The 12,468-nt window shown below is 40.9% G+C and overlaps 1 protein-coding gene across 1 annotated transcript; it reads right to left on the bottom strand.

Annotated features, from left to right (window-relative positions):
- Positions 1-10,244: 10,244 nt before the first annotated feature.
- Positions 10,245-10,667, bottom strand: LOC121995056 (protein NEGATIVE REGULATOR OF RESISTANCE-like). Its single transcript, XM_042548899.1, has one exon. It carries the CDS (start codon positions 10,665-10,667, stop codon positions 10,245-10,247), a length of 423 nt encoding a protein of 140 aa, XP_042404833.1.
- Positions 10,668-12,468: the final 1,801 nt, after the last annotated feature.

Raw genomic sequence — 12,468 nt, 5'->3', positions numbered from 1 at the left:
TTCAAATAAGCTCAAGCTCATAAAAAATAAGCCAAGCTAAGCTTGAACACTCATTTCAAAAGCTTGGTTCATTTTAAGCTCGGCTCAGCTCGACTTGGTTATCTTATCAAACAAGCTTGAGCATCCCAAAGCTCGGTTCGGCTCGGCTCGTTTATAGCCCTACTTTGAGCTATTTACATTATATTATTCATGCACTATCTTCTTATACCCACTGAGTTGTTGTACTCACTATCCCTTGCTTCTCCTCTATATCTATGTTAGCAGGTAGAGGATGTGTCATGTCGCTCAGGAGTCCTGACTTCTGATCTTACTCAAGTTCAGATTTCCTTTTAAGTCGTTTGATTTATTTTTCACTACCTTTGTTTATAATTGTATTCTTAGTCGAATTTTATGTGCACATATACGCATCAGTTGTTATAAATTGTGATTTTATATTGCATCAATGTTTGTGTTAACTTTTATTAGTTTGATATCAGTTATTTTTCATATTGTCACTAGGGGTACCATCTAATTTAGTGGACAAGTATACCCTCGTGATGTGATAATAACACCCTTTCATCTCATTTATAGTGGTGAGTAGTTGTCTCGGTTGAATTTGGTGTAGAATCCAATCGGAGACAATTATATGAAGAAGACAACGACGGTCGTTGCCTTATGGAGTTTAACTTGATAGAGAAAGTCAGAGACAAGGTTGCAACCTAGCTAATGACCAACTGCCAAAGAATGAAGCAAAACTACAATAAAAGGGTTATTTTAAGAAATTTTCAAGTAGACAAGCTAGTCTGGAAGTGGATCAAGCTGGTCAGTGATGTTACTAAATTAGAGCCACAATGGGGCAAACCATACAAAATAGTGGAGAATCTTTAGGATGTAGATGGAAAAAGGTTGGAGCGACCTTGAAGAGCGAATAATTTATAGTTCTATAGGGCTTGAGAATATGCTTGTAATGCATTAATATAGCATATTGAATTTGACACTTAATTAAAAATACAAACGACTTTATCTCAAAAGATCCATATCCTAGACTCCCGAGTATCAGGTCGAGTTATAAGTGAGCATGCTCTAACGTCTCAATAAATCCCAGACTCTCAAGCACTAGGCCAAGTTATAAGTGAGCATGCTCTCGCACCTTTATAAATCCCAAGGTCTCGAGCATCAGACTGGGTTATAAGCAAGCATGCTCTTGTGCCTCTAAAAATCCCAAACTCTCGAGCACCAAACTAGGTTATAAGCGAGCAAGCTCTCGCACCTCTATAAATCAAAGACTCTCGAGCACCAAACTAGGTTATAAGCGAGCATACTCTCACATCTCTATAAATCCCAGACTCCCGAATATCAGGCTAGGTTATAAGTGAGCATGCTCTCGTGCCTCTATAAATCCCAGACTCCTTAGCACCAGGTTGGGTTATAAGTGAGTTTGCTCTTACGCTAAATCCCATACTTCCGAGTACCAGGTCGGGTTATAAGTGAGCATGCTCTCAATCCAAGTCCTAGACTCTCGAGCACTAGGCCGGGTTATAAGCAAGCATGCTCTCGCGTTAAGTCCCAGACTTCCAAGCACCAGGTCGGGTTATAAGTGAGCATACTCTCATGTCTCTAAATCCTAGACTCCTTATCACCAGGCCGACTTATAAGCGAGCATGCACTCGTACCTCTATAAGTCCTAAACTCCTGAGCACCAAGCTGGGTTATAAAAGAGCATGCTCTCGCGCCTCTATAAATCACAGACTCTCGAGCATCAAGCCAGGTTATAAGCGAGCATGTTCTCATACCTCTATATTTTCTAGACTCGCTAGCACTAGGCCGGGATATAAGCGAGCCCACTCTGGCGTGTATCTTATGCATATTCCACCAGGGTCGACGTCTCACTCGACTTAATTATACCGCTTAGGGGATAGAATTTTTTTTTCACCCGGCTTACTTACATCAGTTGATAAAATTATAACCAAGCCGACACACACGGCTAAATATTAAATTCATACCTTGATCTTTATGATTCTTCCACACAGTCTTTTTATTCTAGTTGGTCTAATTATTTCGCTTGGCACAGTTATCCCGCCCATCCTATTATTCAGCTTGGCTTAATTATAATTATGATTACTTACATGATTAACCTCCATATTTTCGTGTTATTGGACCTTTCTTATGGGGAGTGCTCGTTTGAATTTCATCTTACAAAGGAGGTATTACTTGAAGAAGACATGTATGATTTAATCATGAGCAGTATATGTTTAGCATTTAATTTTCTTTCCCTTCAGAAATTACAAGGCAAATAAATAATCATGTTATACATTCAATCAAATTTACTCAAGAGGTCTTTCAGGAGCTCTTGAGTAGTCGGTGGCAATTTATGAATCATGGAGGAGGCTTCGTCGATAGGTAGCCATCTTCCCGCAATTGTTGAAGCTTCCCTTCGATTCCAAGAGTGAGCATCTACACGATTCAATTACCAAACATCATGTTGAACTCCAGAAATTCAAGATAAGATTTTCGCCTAAGCTCAAAACGCTCGTCCTCCCTAGGAATATAAACAGCTAGCTCAACTTAGCAAAATCTAGCTTCGCCTGCAATGATTCCAGTCGGGCTTCATGCGTATCCAAGTTTCTCTGTTGTTCCAATATTAGTAGATCCATGGATGGCAGTTCCTTAGCACATTCAGTGGACCCAGAAGCATGGGAGACTCTTAATTCCTCTAATAGAGTGGTCTTCTGCGCCAAGTCTGATAAGGCTTTTATTTTTATAATAGCCTCCGCTCAGAGTTTGAACTTGTTGTTGTTCAACAGGAATTCTAATTTTCTTTTGTTCACTTACTGAGACTCCACCAGCTGCTGAGACTCACGCATGGCTTACTCCATACCCGATAGGAGCCTAGCATGATTATCTATTTCCTTCTGCAACTGAGCCATCACCTCACTCGGGTTGGAAGTAGAGAGTTCCAATTCCTTCATGCATTCCTTCAAGATTTTTGTTATCTCTCTCTAAATTCACTACTAGGTGGCTTAGATTTAGTCAAGTAGCATAGAACTAAAAAAGAATAGCATGAAGAATGTTATTAGAGAAAGCTTACTTACTAAAGGAAATATCACAAACTTACCGCAATGGTAGCCCAAGCATACTCATTCGTGCGCTTGAAGTTAAAGAAGTCCTTCGGTCATCTCGTCGCACTATCCCAAACCTCAACCAACGATCCTTGTAGGTTCAATACTCTATATGAGTGGGGAGTAGAGGTCATTCCCTGTTGGGATGGAAGATCACAAGTAAATTGAAACTGATGGTTAGAGTCAAGGGGAGAACTTGGCCGAGAAGAAGGCACGCCCTAAGTAAGATCCGTTGGTGGTGCCAGGGAGAAGAAGATGGTTGCCTGGTGCTTGTCCGAGCCAGTGGACGAGGTTGCATGGAGGAGGAAGGCCTGGACTATCGGATTGGTCGAGTAGATGAAGAGGGTGCAGAGGATGGACCAGTTGACCTTAGGACAAAGGGTCCGGTTGGAGGAGGGTTAGCTACCACCAAGTCTTTTCCCCGAACAGAAGAGGCTAGAGGCAAGGTAACAATGGTTTGCTCGGATCTAGGTCGTCCAGAGGAAGTTGTAGCATCTGATCAGAGCCTTTTACACCTGATGATTAATGATGTATCTGAGTCAAGAAACTCTTGTGTTGTGTCTAGGGCCTGAAGATGGGCGGAGTCTGAGGCTGCTCGCTCGGCTTCCCGCACATCCATAATTATCTTCCCAATATAATTCAGGATGGATTCATTCAATCTGATAGTGGGTGAGCGTACAACCCTAGATATAACTTCCACTACAAAGAGAAGTAAAAAAGTTTTAATTAGGTGTAGTCATATTACGAGAAGAAGAGTGGAAATTCGTTACCAAAATAGGATTCTAACCCCATTCAGACGGGACTCAACCCAAAGATATACAACAATCCTTCTTCGAGCAATTCGGGAAGGTCGAGTTGCAAGCCAGGTAACCTAGAGAGTTTTTTGAAAAGAGTTCTATTTATAGTAGGGGGACCTAGAGAAGGCATGGGAGGAAGGTGATGCTACCAAACAGTTGGCCAAGATACGGAGATAGGGAGTTGAATAAAAAAATAATTAGTCCTCAACTCAGTACCTTGAGGAGGTATTTCAGTGAAAATGGTAGTGCTGGGAAGAACACAAAAATGAAATAGACCTTCGGTTAGGGGATAAAGAAACTCCAAATAAGCAAAAAACAATAACAACACCGCATAAGATGTGAATGGCAGCAGGAGTTAACTGTTGCAAGGGGAGGGGAAAATACTTTCTTACCTCGAGGAAAAAAGGAGGAATGGGGAACCATAGGTCGGTCGAAACTTGTTCCTTGAATATGGTTACGTAACCAGCAGGGTGAAAGTGGGGGCGGTCTCGCTCAATGAGTATAATTATATGCATAGAATGAGGGACTTCATATGAAAATCGAAGGTGGTAAAATCTATCCCCATGAAACTCAAGGCAAGCCCAGAGTACCAGATGCCAGAAGTGCCCATGATAGAAATTAAGGAGAGAAACCGAGAAGTGAAATCAAAAATAGGTGAATAAGGAAGAAAAGAATTCGCTGGCGGTCGTAAAAGTCGAGGGCATGTTGATGCTGAAGAAGAAGAATGTGAAGGGGACGAGGGTGTTAGGGATTTTAAATGTTTTTTTAAAGAAACCCTTTAAATCCTCTTTTAAGAAGGACCATTGGATTGAGAGGACAAAGAGGCAGGTTAACGCCCATGACCGTTAGATTAGAAGACAAAGTAACGTATATCTAGAAAATTGTGCAGAGGTTATTGTGTCAGGAGAATAAGGTATGTGCCACCAATCGGGAGTGAACATTTATAACAGATGTGATGGGTAAAATATTACTCTGAAGCATCGACGCATGCATCAGCGTGAATCTTTATTTTTAGTGTTTGATGCTCATGGCAATTATACCTCAGTCGATCCTAAGCTTGAACGGGTTTTTAATACTTCATTTCTCAAGCGCTAAGTGGATTTTATCAAATAATCGATCAGCCTTAAGGTTGGCCAAACATTAGAGTCTAGTCGGTCTTAGTCCTAGACAGACTTAGTTCTATGCGTCTCGTGAAGGCTCTGGTCAAACATTCAAAGTTTTGTCACTTAAGGGATAAGACTTCTATGTCACTTAGTACATAAAGTTGAGTACATGGGAAAAAATAACAGTAAAATAGACAAGCGTAACTCATAAGTAGATTAAAGAAAATAAGATTATAGTTACATGGAAAGGAAGCTCAATTACATGAACTCTTTGTTCATGGGGGAATTAAGAAAGACTACTTTAGAACGGGGAAAAAGCCGAGCGGGCACTCCTTGATTAGCTTTGACGGTCAAGGAAACGAGCCGAAGGATCGGAAGTCAAGTAGCCTTCATCTTTCAATTGTGTCACTACACCGTCAACCCCATGGAAGAGAGCTTTGTTGACGGAGTCAATGATTGACACAATGAAATTGCGTGACTAGAAGAGGACTGTCTTCCTGGTTTCAAACCGCTCATCCTCCCCCGCCTGATAGGCATCTAGTTTCGCTAGGGCGACTATCAGCTTAGAAGAAACACCCGCCAGTTTAGATTTAGAGGCGGCCAAAGTAGTTTGGCCAGCTCTTAAGACTGCCCAGAGGGACTCCAACTCCACCTTTTGAACGCCTAGATTTTTTTGTCGCTCGGACGCTAATTGAGTTTGGGCCTTCAACTCTGCAGCATGTGTAACATTTTCTTCCTCTTACTTAGCGGAGAGACGTTGGACTTCTGCAGTTTTCCTGTCTAGCTCGGCCATTATATTCGCTCAATGAGCTATCTCCGAGTAGAGCCTATCCTCAATGGTCATCAGGGTGGCCACTGATTTTTTCGCTCGTTTTGTGTCCTTACTCGATGACCGAGCCTCTTGAAGTTCCTTTTCTAATTGGCTTAGTCGCTCAAGTTGTGTCTGACACTCTCATGATGAAAGGGTGGGAGTGTACATGGAATCAACCTCGGACAAGTGTTTCTTCATAGCCTCATTATCCTAGGTCAAAGTTACAAATTTTTGTAACATGCTCATCCCGAATGCCCATTGTTGTAGAACATATCATCAAAAGTCTACAGTGATAAATAGTTGGAGGGTTAAGAGCATACTATTGTCAAGTTGAAGGAATACTAATCAGTCATCTCTACCGGCATAAAATCGCCCAGCCAGTTTATAACGGCCTCTTATGCCTCCATCACATGGCTGATCGATGGGGAAGATGATGGGGAAGCTATTACCGGGGAGGGCTATAGATCATAGATGGAGGAGAATTTATAGAACTTCTTTGGCTTGATCCTAGTTGTAATTGGAGAAGCCTCGGCGAGAGGGGTGGCAAGGAGAGCGATAAGCTATTGAGTTGATCGGTTGGGAGAGCCGACCGACTAGGAGAGTCGACCAGTTGGGAAGTGACATACTGAATTGGATTGCTCGAGAGGGGAGCTGACACTAAGGAAGAGTGGACAAAGTTCGCTCGGAAGACTGTGCCGGGGTCTCTTCTTGGATAAGTGTAAGCTGAGGTGAAGGCCTGAAATGTGAGGGGGGATGCTCGTCCCTTAGGGACTTATGTTGCGGGGATAAGCTGGCGCCACTTGCTTCTCCTCTTTAATGGTGCCTCCACCTCATCAAATGGAGAATCTTCATAGACCGGGAGAGAGTTGGCCGACACTTCTTCCTACATGGTTGTCTCACTAGATCCGACCACCTGATTGCTAGATGCCCCACCAGAAGGACCGACCGACTGCTACTTTCGCTCGGCCAGTAGCAATTGCTCTTGTCGACGTAGCTCGTCCTCCTGTAAATGAAGACGCTCGAAACCTACAAACTCGAAGAAAGCGTCCACTGTATGAAACAAGAAAAACTTTAGTTAGTATCAACTTAATGGATGGGCTGATAAGACTTACCAAAGGAGCACAGAAGCTTCACTCAGGTAGGGCTTAATCCGAATAAATATAGTAGTCCTTCCTGTAGCAAGTTAGGCGCTTCAATCGGCCATTAGCCTCCTTCGACTAGACTTGAATGGGAGGCTAATGATACGGGATGTTGCAAATGGACCCAAGTATGATGTGGCAGCCAAAGTCAATGTGAGGTGGAGGTCTAAGTCAGGGGGAGGTGGCAGTCAAAGGGTCATTCTCAATAGGGCTTGGTTCCTCGTCCAAAGCCAGTACAAGGACAACCAGCCAAGAGTTTGGACAAACCAAAAAGACCTAGTGCTCCCCACCGGTATTGTATTAAGGCACCTAGTATATATTCGACTAGCGATCATCTGTTCGGGTTCAAGAGAGGCCCGATCAGCCACAAGGCCTACCGGGATTAATATTCAAACGAGTGTTAGGGACCTAACCTTCCGCTGATAGTATGAGCCTTCATTGTTCATTCTCCAGTCCTCTTGAATATAGGTAGCTGGGTATAAAGTTAACTAAGGTTACAGGGCTCAGTATCTATCTCTGAAGAATCAACATACAAGGTAAACCTTAGAAGAAACTTGACCAGATTTCTAAAGCTCAAGCTATCACTTCAGGGACAAACCTCTAAGTATAAGGCCGATCGGCTAAGAGTATCGATTGGACCTCTTGGGGCTCAGTTCTCCATTCAAAAGCAAGTATCTCCACATATGACCGATTGGTCATAAAGCCGTCCGAACCTAGGAGACTTGGTTCTTTATTACTTCATAATCAAATATTCAGCATCACATGACATATATCCGAGCAATTCTAAGGGTCGAACGTCCTACCATACTCAGTACTCTATTTTTATATATACACTCGGTCGGTTAACTATCCAGCCTGGACATTTTCGGGGGATGACATGGTCAGAGAATCACAACAATTTGTCAGAGAATACCAACCATTTATCACAGAATATTCTTTTATTGTTACATGAGCATTCAATAGAACCTTCCTCAAAAGTGACTCTACACTTTTTATCAGCCGACACATTGTGACAACATATTTCTTCAACTACCACATTAATGACATAAGTTATGAAAAGGGTGCACATGTGTAACGAAAGATTGCTCATATGGCGATTGTACGCCTCTCAGACGGTACATATTCCCTTACTCGACAACTTCTGACACCCAACATTATCTGTCACTTTATGATTGTGGAGGTTATGAGAGGTGATATATAAAAGAGATCTTCTCCATTGGCTAGGTACGCTTTACAGCAGTCTCATATTGCTTCTACGCTTTTACTATTTATCTCTCCATTTTTCTGCTGCGCCACTATATTGACTTGAGCATCGGAGAGCCTTTGCTAAGGACCCATTCCTTGGTTTTTGAGCATTGATATTGTGTCTGCTCGTTTGAGTGTGGGCAGAAAGAATCTTTATTCCTGTTCACAACTTTTTCTCTAATTAAAAATCTTTCCTGAATCAGCATTTGAGCTACCTATTCAGTGCATCATCTCTCTAACTTTCAGACAATATCATACGTATACTGAATGTAAAATGTATCGAAGGAATTCAGCCAATCTTTTATCATACTGTATGTTTCTTGTACCAGAAAATAAATAAAGATCAGAGTTCTAAATGAATAACAGAGGGAGAAACTGAAGAAAGCTTGCAGAAGCTGCAGCCAAAACAAGATCACAATTGAAAATTTTCACTATTCTAATATATTTGAGTTTTTTTTTAAAAAAAAAAGTTTACCACTGGGAAGAACAACCAAATGTGGATATAGCAAACAAATTAGACCTCCATGCCTGAGAATGACTCAAAAAACTAAACAGGGCAAGAAGGAAAATTTCATATCCAAGACAATAGATCTACATGACAAGAAAGAAAATCCGCAAAAGCGACAATTCGCATGGCATCGTGTTTCCCAAAGTCAAGGTTCAACGTCATTAGAACTATGCGTAACAGAATTATCTGCTAATGAACAAAACCAATCGTTGACAAAAGGAAGAAATTTCTTTGTTGATGCGTGCCAGTCAAGTGCATGTGAAAATGACAAGCTACTGGGGTATACAGAGAATAGATCCTCAAGATCAGTACTAGGTAACTTACATAATTCATGAGTGAAAAAGATCAGAAATCCCAAATCATATTTTGTAGAGTCATACATTAGATAACTCAAATAAACCAACTTACAGTTGAATAGATAATGTTTTATATGTTGTCTTCATAAATCATAATTCGTTTGCATACAAATAGAATAAGCCAAAACATATTTCAAGCCAATCTCGAACATGATCCAGAGAAAATTAATAAGAAAAACAAACAAGCTACATGCACTCAAGTGTCTTTTTTTTTTCTTTTTCTCTTTTACTGAAAGAAAATAAAAATAAAAATAAAAATAAAAATTGGATAAACAGACCTATATATAGTGAGAATAAGAGATAGCTATAAATTTTCCTTCCAAACTAATAGGCACCACGAAATGCATTGTGCATTTAGAAACTATAGAAAACGAAGGATTTTTCCTTGAGGATAATATTTTATTGTATATATATAGATAGATAGATTTAAACTTATGGCTCTATCCATTTTTCTCCATAGGTATAGAGCTAATTTGCTTGTGAAATATCAAAATATTGGTTTGTCTCATTGCTTGTATTATATAAATTTGGATGTCTCTTAGTGGATATTATTCAGTAAAAGATGAAATTCAGTTCATCGTAACTGTTCCATACCATCAGAAATGAGTAAATCAAGAAATCAAAACAAACAGTATTTCAGGGTCCTCTCAAGTTTGTGACTATGCGTGCGGTGTCTCTTCGTGGACACTGGCGTAACTATATTGATAGCATGATGATAAAAATGAATACATTCGTCTTAACGCCCCGCACTAACATAACAACAATGTTGTTATATATCCTTGCCGGTCATAGATGTTCAATTAAGGGAGAACAATTCCATCACATCAAATGGGGTGGTACGGTGGAGATTTGACCGGATTTAAATAAATCGAGAAGGTGGATTTTAGCAATTACAGGGCACCTTCAACATCATTCAGTGCTATTAAGTATTACAGCAATCATTCTCTTATTCATTCTTGTTTGTTGCTTCACCACCAAATTTAACAGATTGCATATTTTTGAGTTGACGCTATTTACCTCATAATTAAACATATTAAACATGGATTAATTCACATGGAATGTGGCACAGCAGCACTTCGCCCTGTCGAAGGTAGAGAGCGAGAGAAAACAACAATTGAAAAGCAAGAGAAGCTGCGTAAAACGGTTATGTTACCGTTACAAAGAGCAAGCTCCAGGTAGAAGGAAGATTACGCGGGTCTACGGGCGCATCGCGTGGCCGCCTCGCAGCAGGGGTTCTCCTCCTCCGAGAACTCCGGCTCCGGATCCGCGTTCAAGTCCAGGCAAAGTGGGGGCGCGCCATGCTCCTCCTCCGCCCTATCCGCCGACAGTCGGCGATCGCCCTTAGGATCAGGACCCTCGAAGTCCTCTGGCACGAACGTGGGGCTCCACAGTGGCAACGCCGGAGCGGGCTGGGGCGCCTTCCGGCGGACACCGATCGAGCGCGTGGCGTCGCGCATGCGACAGAGGATGGAGAAGAACTCCTCGACCTCGTCGTTGTTCACTTGGGGATGGGCCACATCAGCAGGGCGGGGATTGCTGGAAGGGCGGCGACGGTTGTCGTCGTCTCCATCGACTCCGACGACGCGTCGCTTCCGCTTGGAAGGTTCCATCTAGCGGAGGAGTGACGTTGTTCGGCCCTTTTGGGGCAGACGTAGGAGATACCGCGACGGCGTCAACAGCGGCGACGGGTGGAGGAGAGCATGAAGCATCTCCAGTCACACGATTGCTTCTGTCTGCCTATTAACAATGGAAAATAATAATAATACTGAGGTGGCGGATAGGGGATCACATGTGACAGGATCAAGTCAACTGGTCAGGAGAGGTAGCGATCAAAATGCTCCATCAAACTCCTCCTACCTGATCCATCCGACTCCGCCGGATCCATCAATTTGACTCTAATTCGGGCCATCAAACTCTCTATCTGATTCTTCTGATTCAGTTGACTAGATCCCTTCACCTCAATCATCTGAATTCACCAACGTGGTTTACTAGACTTCTCCTACTTGATCACTCAACTCCTTTGACTCGATTTATCAGACTTCTACTCAGTCAACCAACTCCTCTGACTTGATTTACCAGACTCCACCAGCTTGATCAACAAATTCTTTCACTCAACCACATTCAGTTGGACCTACATCCTACATGGCTTACTAAAACGTTTCTCCCGAAAGATATGGACAAGTCTGACACACGGATTTCACACTCATTAAAAATGTGTTGCACATCAGGGATAATATTTTGGTCATGACAATGACAAGTAGTCCAGAGGTTGCAGACAACCCTTAGCGGCATGGTTTAGTAAAAGAAAATTGACAAATGAACTAGCAGATATTTCATTGAATAAAAAAAAAATTCTAGATAAGAATAAGTACTCAAGTTTATATAGTATCAAAGGTATTTTTATTTCTAATTAAAGCATTTTCGTTGTCATAATAACCCTCTATATCAAATCTCTAAAAAATAATACTCATGAGGTCGGCACTAGGGAGCCGCTAAGGTAATGGATTTACCTTTTTCTAAAAAACATACTCAATTTTGTGAGTGTTTATCAAACATTATTAGAGAGTAGGTTATGGAATGCAATTGGATTAAGTCTTTGCATGAACACATGACAGTGATGACTCTTCATTCTAAACATTTTAAATTTGTTCATATCCACACATCGAACCATATTCGAGACATACTCATCAGGGAATTTGATTTCTTTCAGCTAACTATATAAAGTTTCCTTACCTTCTTTATCTAATGTATAACATGTCTTTGAAAATTTATTTGTTATTTCCACTACAACATTTTTTATTTTTGGCAACGCCTCTCATTGCAACGGCTTAAAAACCGTTCTCTTAAAGTATATTAGGCAACGATTTTTAATAGTGTTGGTTTAATAAATTTTTTTAATATGCAACGATTAAAAACCGTTCTCTAAAAAACATTTATTAAAAAAAAATTATACTAAATAGATTAGGCAACGGTTTTTAATATTTTTTTAAATATTGTTGCGCTACATTAAGCAACGGTTTAAACTACAATATTCTTGATTTTTTGCAACGCCTCTCATTGCAACAGTTTAAAAACCGTTCTTTTAAAATACATTAGGCAACGGTTTTTTTTTTAAAAAAATTGCAACGATTAAAAACCGTTCTCTTAAAATACATTAGGCAACGGTTTTTTTTAATTTTTCTCCAACGATTAATAACCGTTCTCTAAAATAAAGTTTCTATTTTTATTTTCCTTTTCTAAAATAAACCCTACCCGCGCGCGCATTTTCCTTATCCTGACACATTTTACAAATGTCATCCTAAATAATAAATATATTAATCTAATTTATATGATGTAGTGTTTAACCTAGATGACTCAACTTTTCCCAAACCGCCGCTGGCCTCAACTTTTCCCAAACGCTTGTGCCCCGTC

Source organism: Zingiber officinale, chromosome 6A (genome assembly GCF_018446385.1).
Source record: "Zingiber officinale cultivar Zhangliang chromosome 6A, Zo_v1.1, whole genome shotgun sequence".
NCBI classification, from domain to species: Eukaryota; Viridiplantae; Streptophyta; class Magnoliopsida; order Zingiberales; family Zingiberaceae; genus Zingiber; species Zingiber officinale.
The sequence above is the reverse complement of the archived record's forward strand: the minus strand, read 5'-3'. Positions and strand labels throughout refer to the sequence as shown.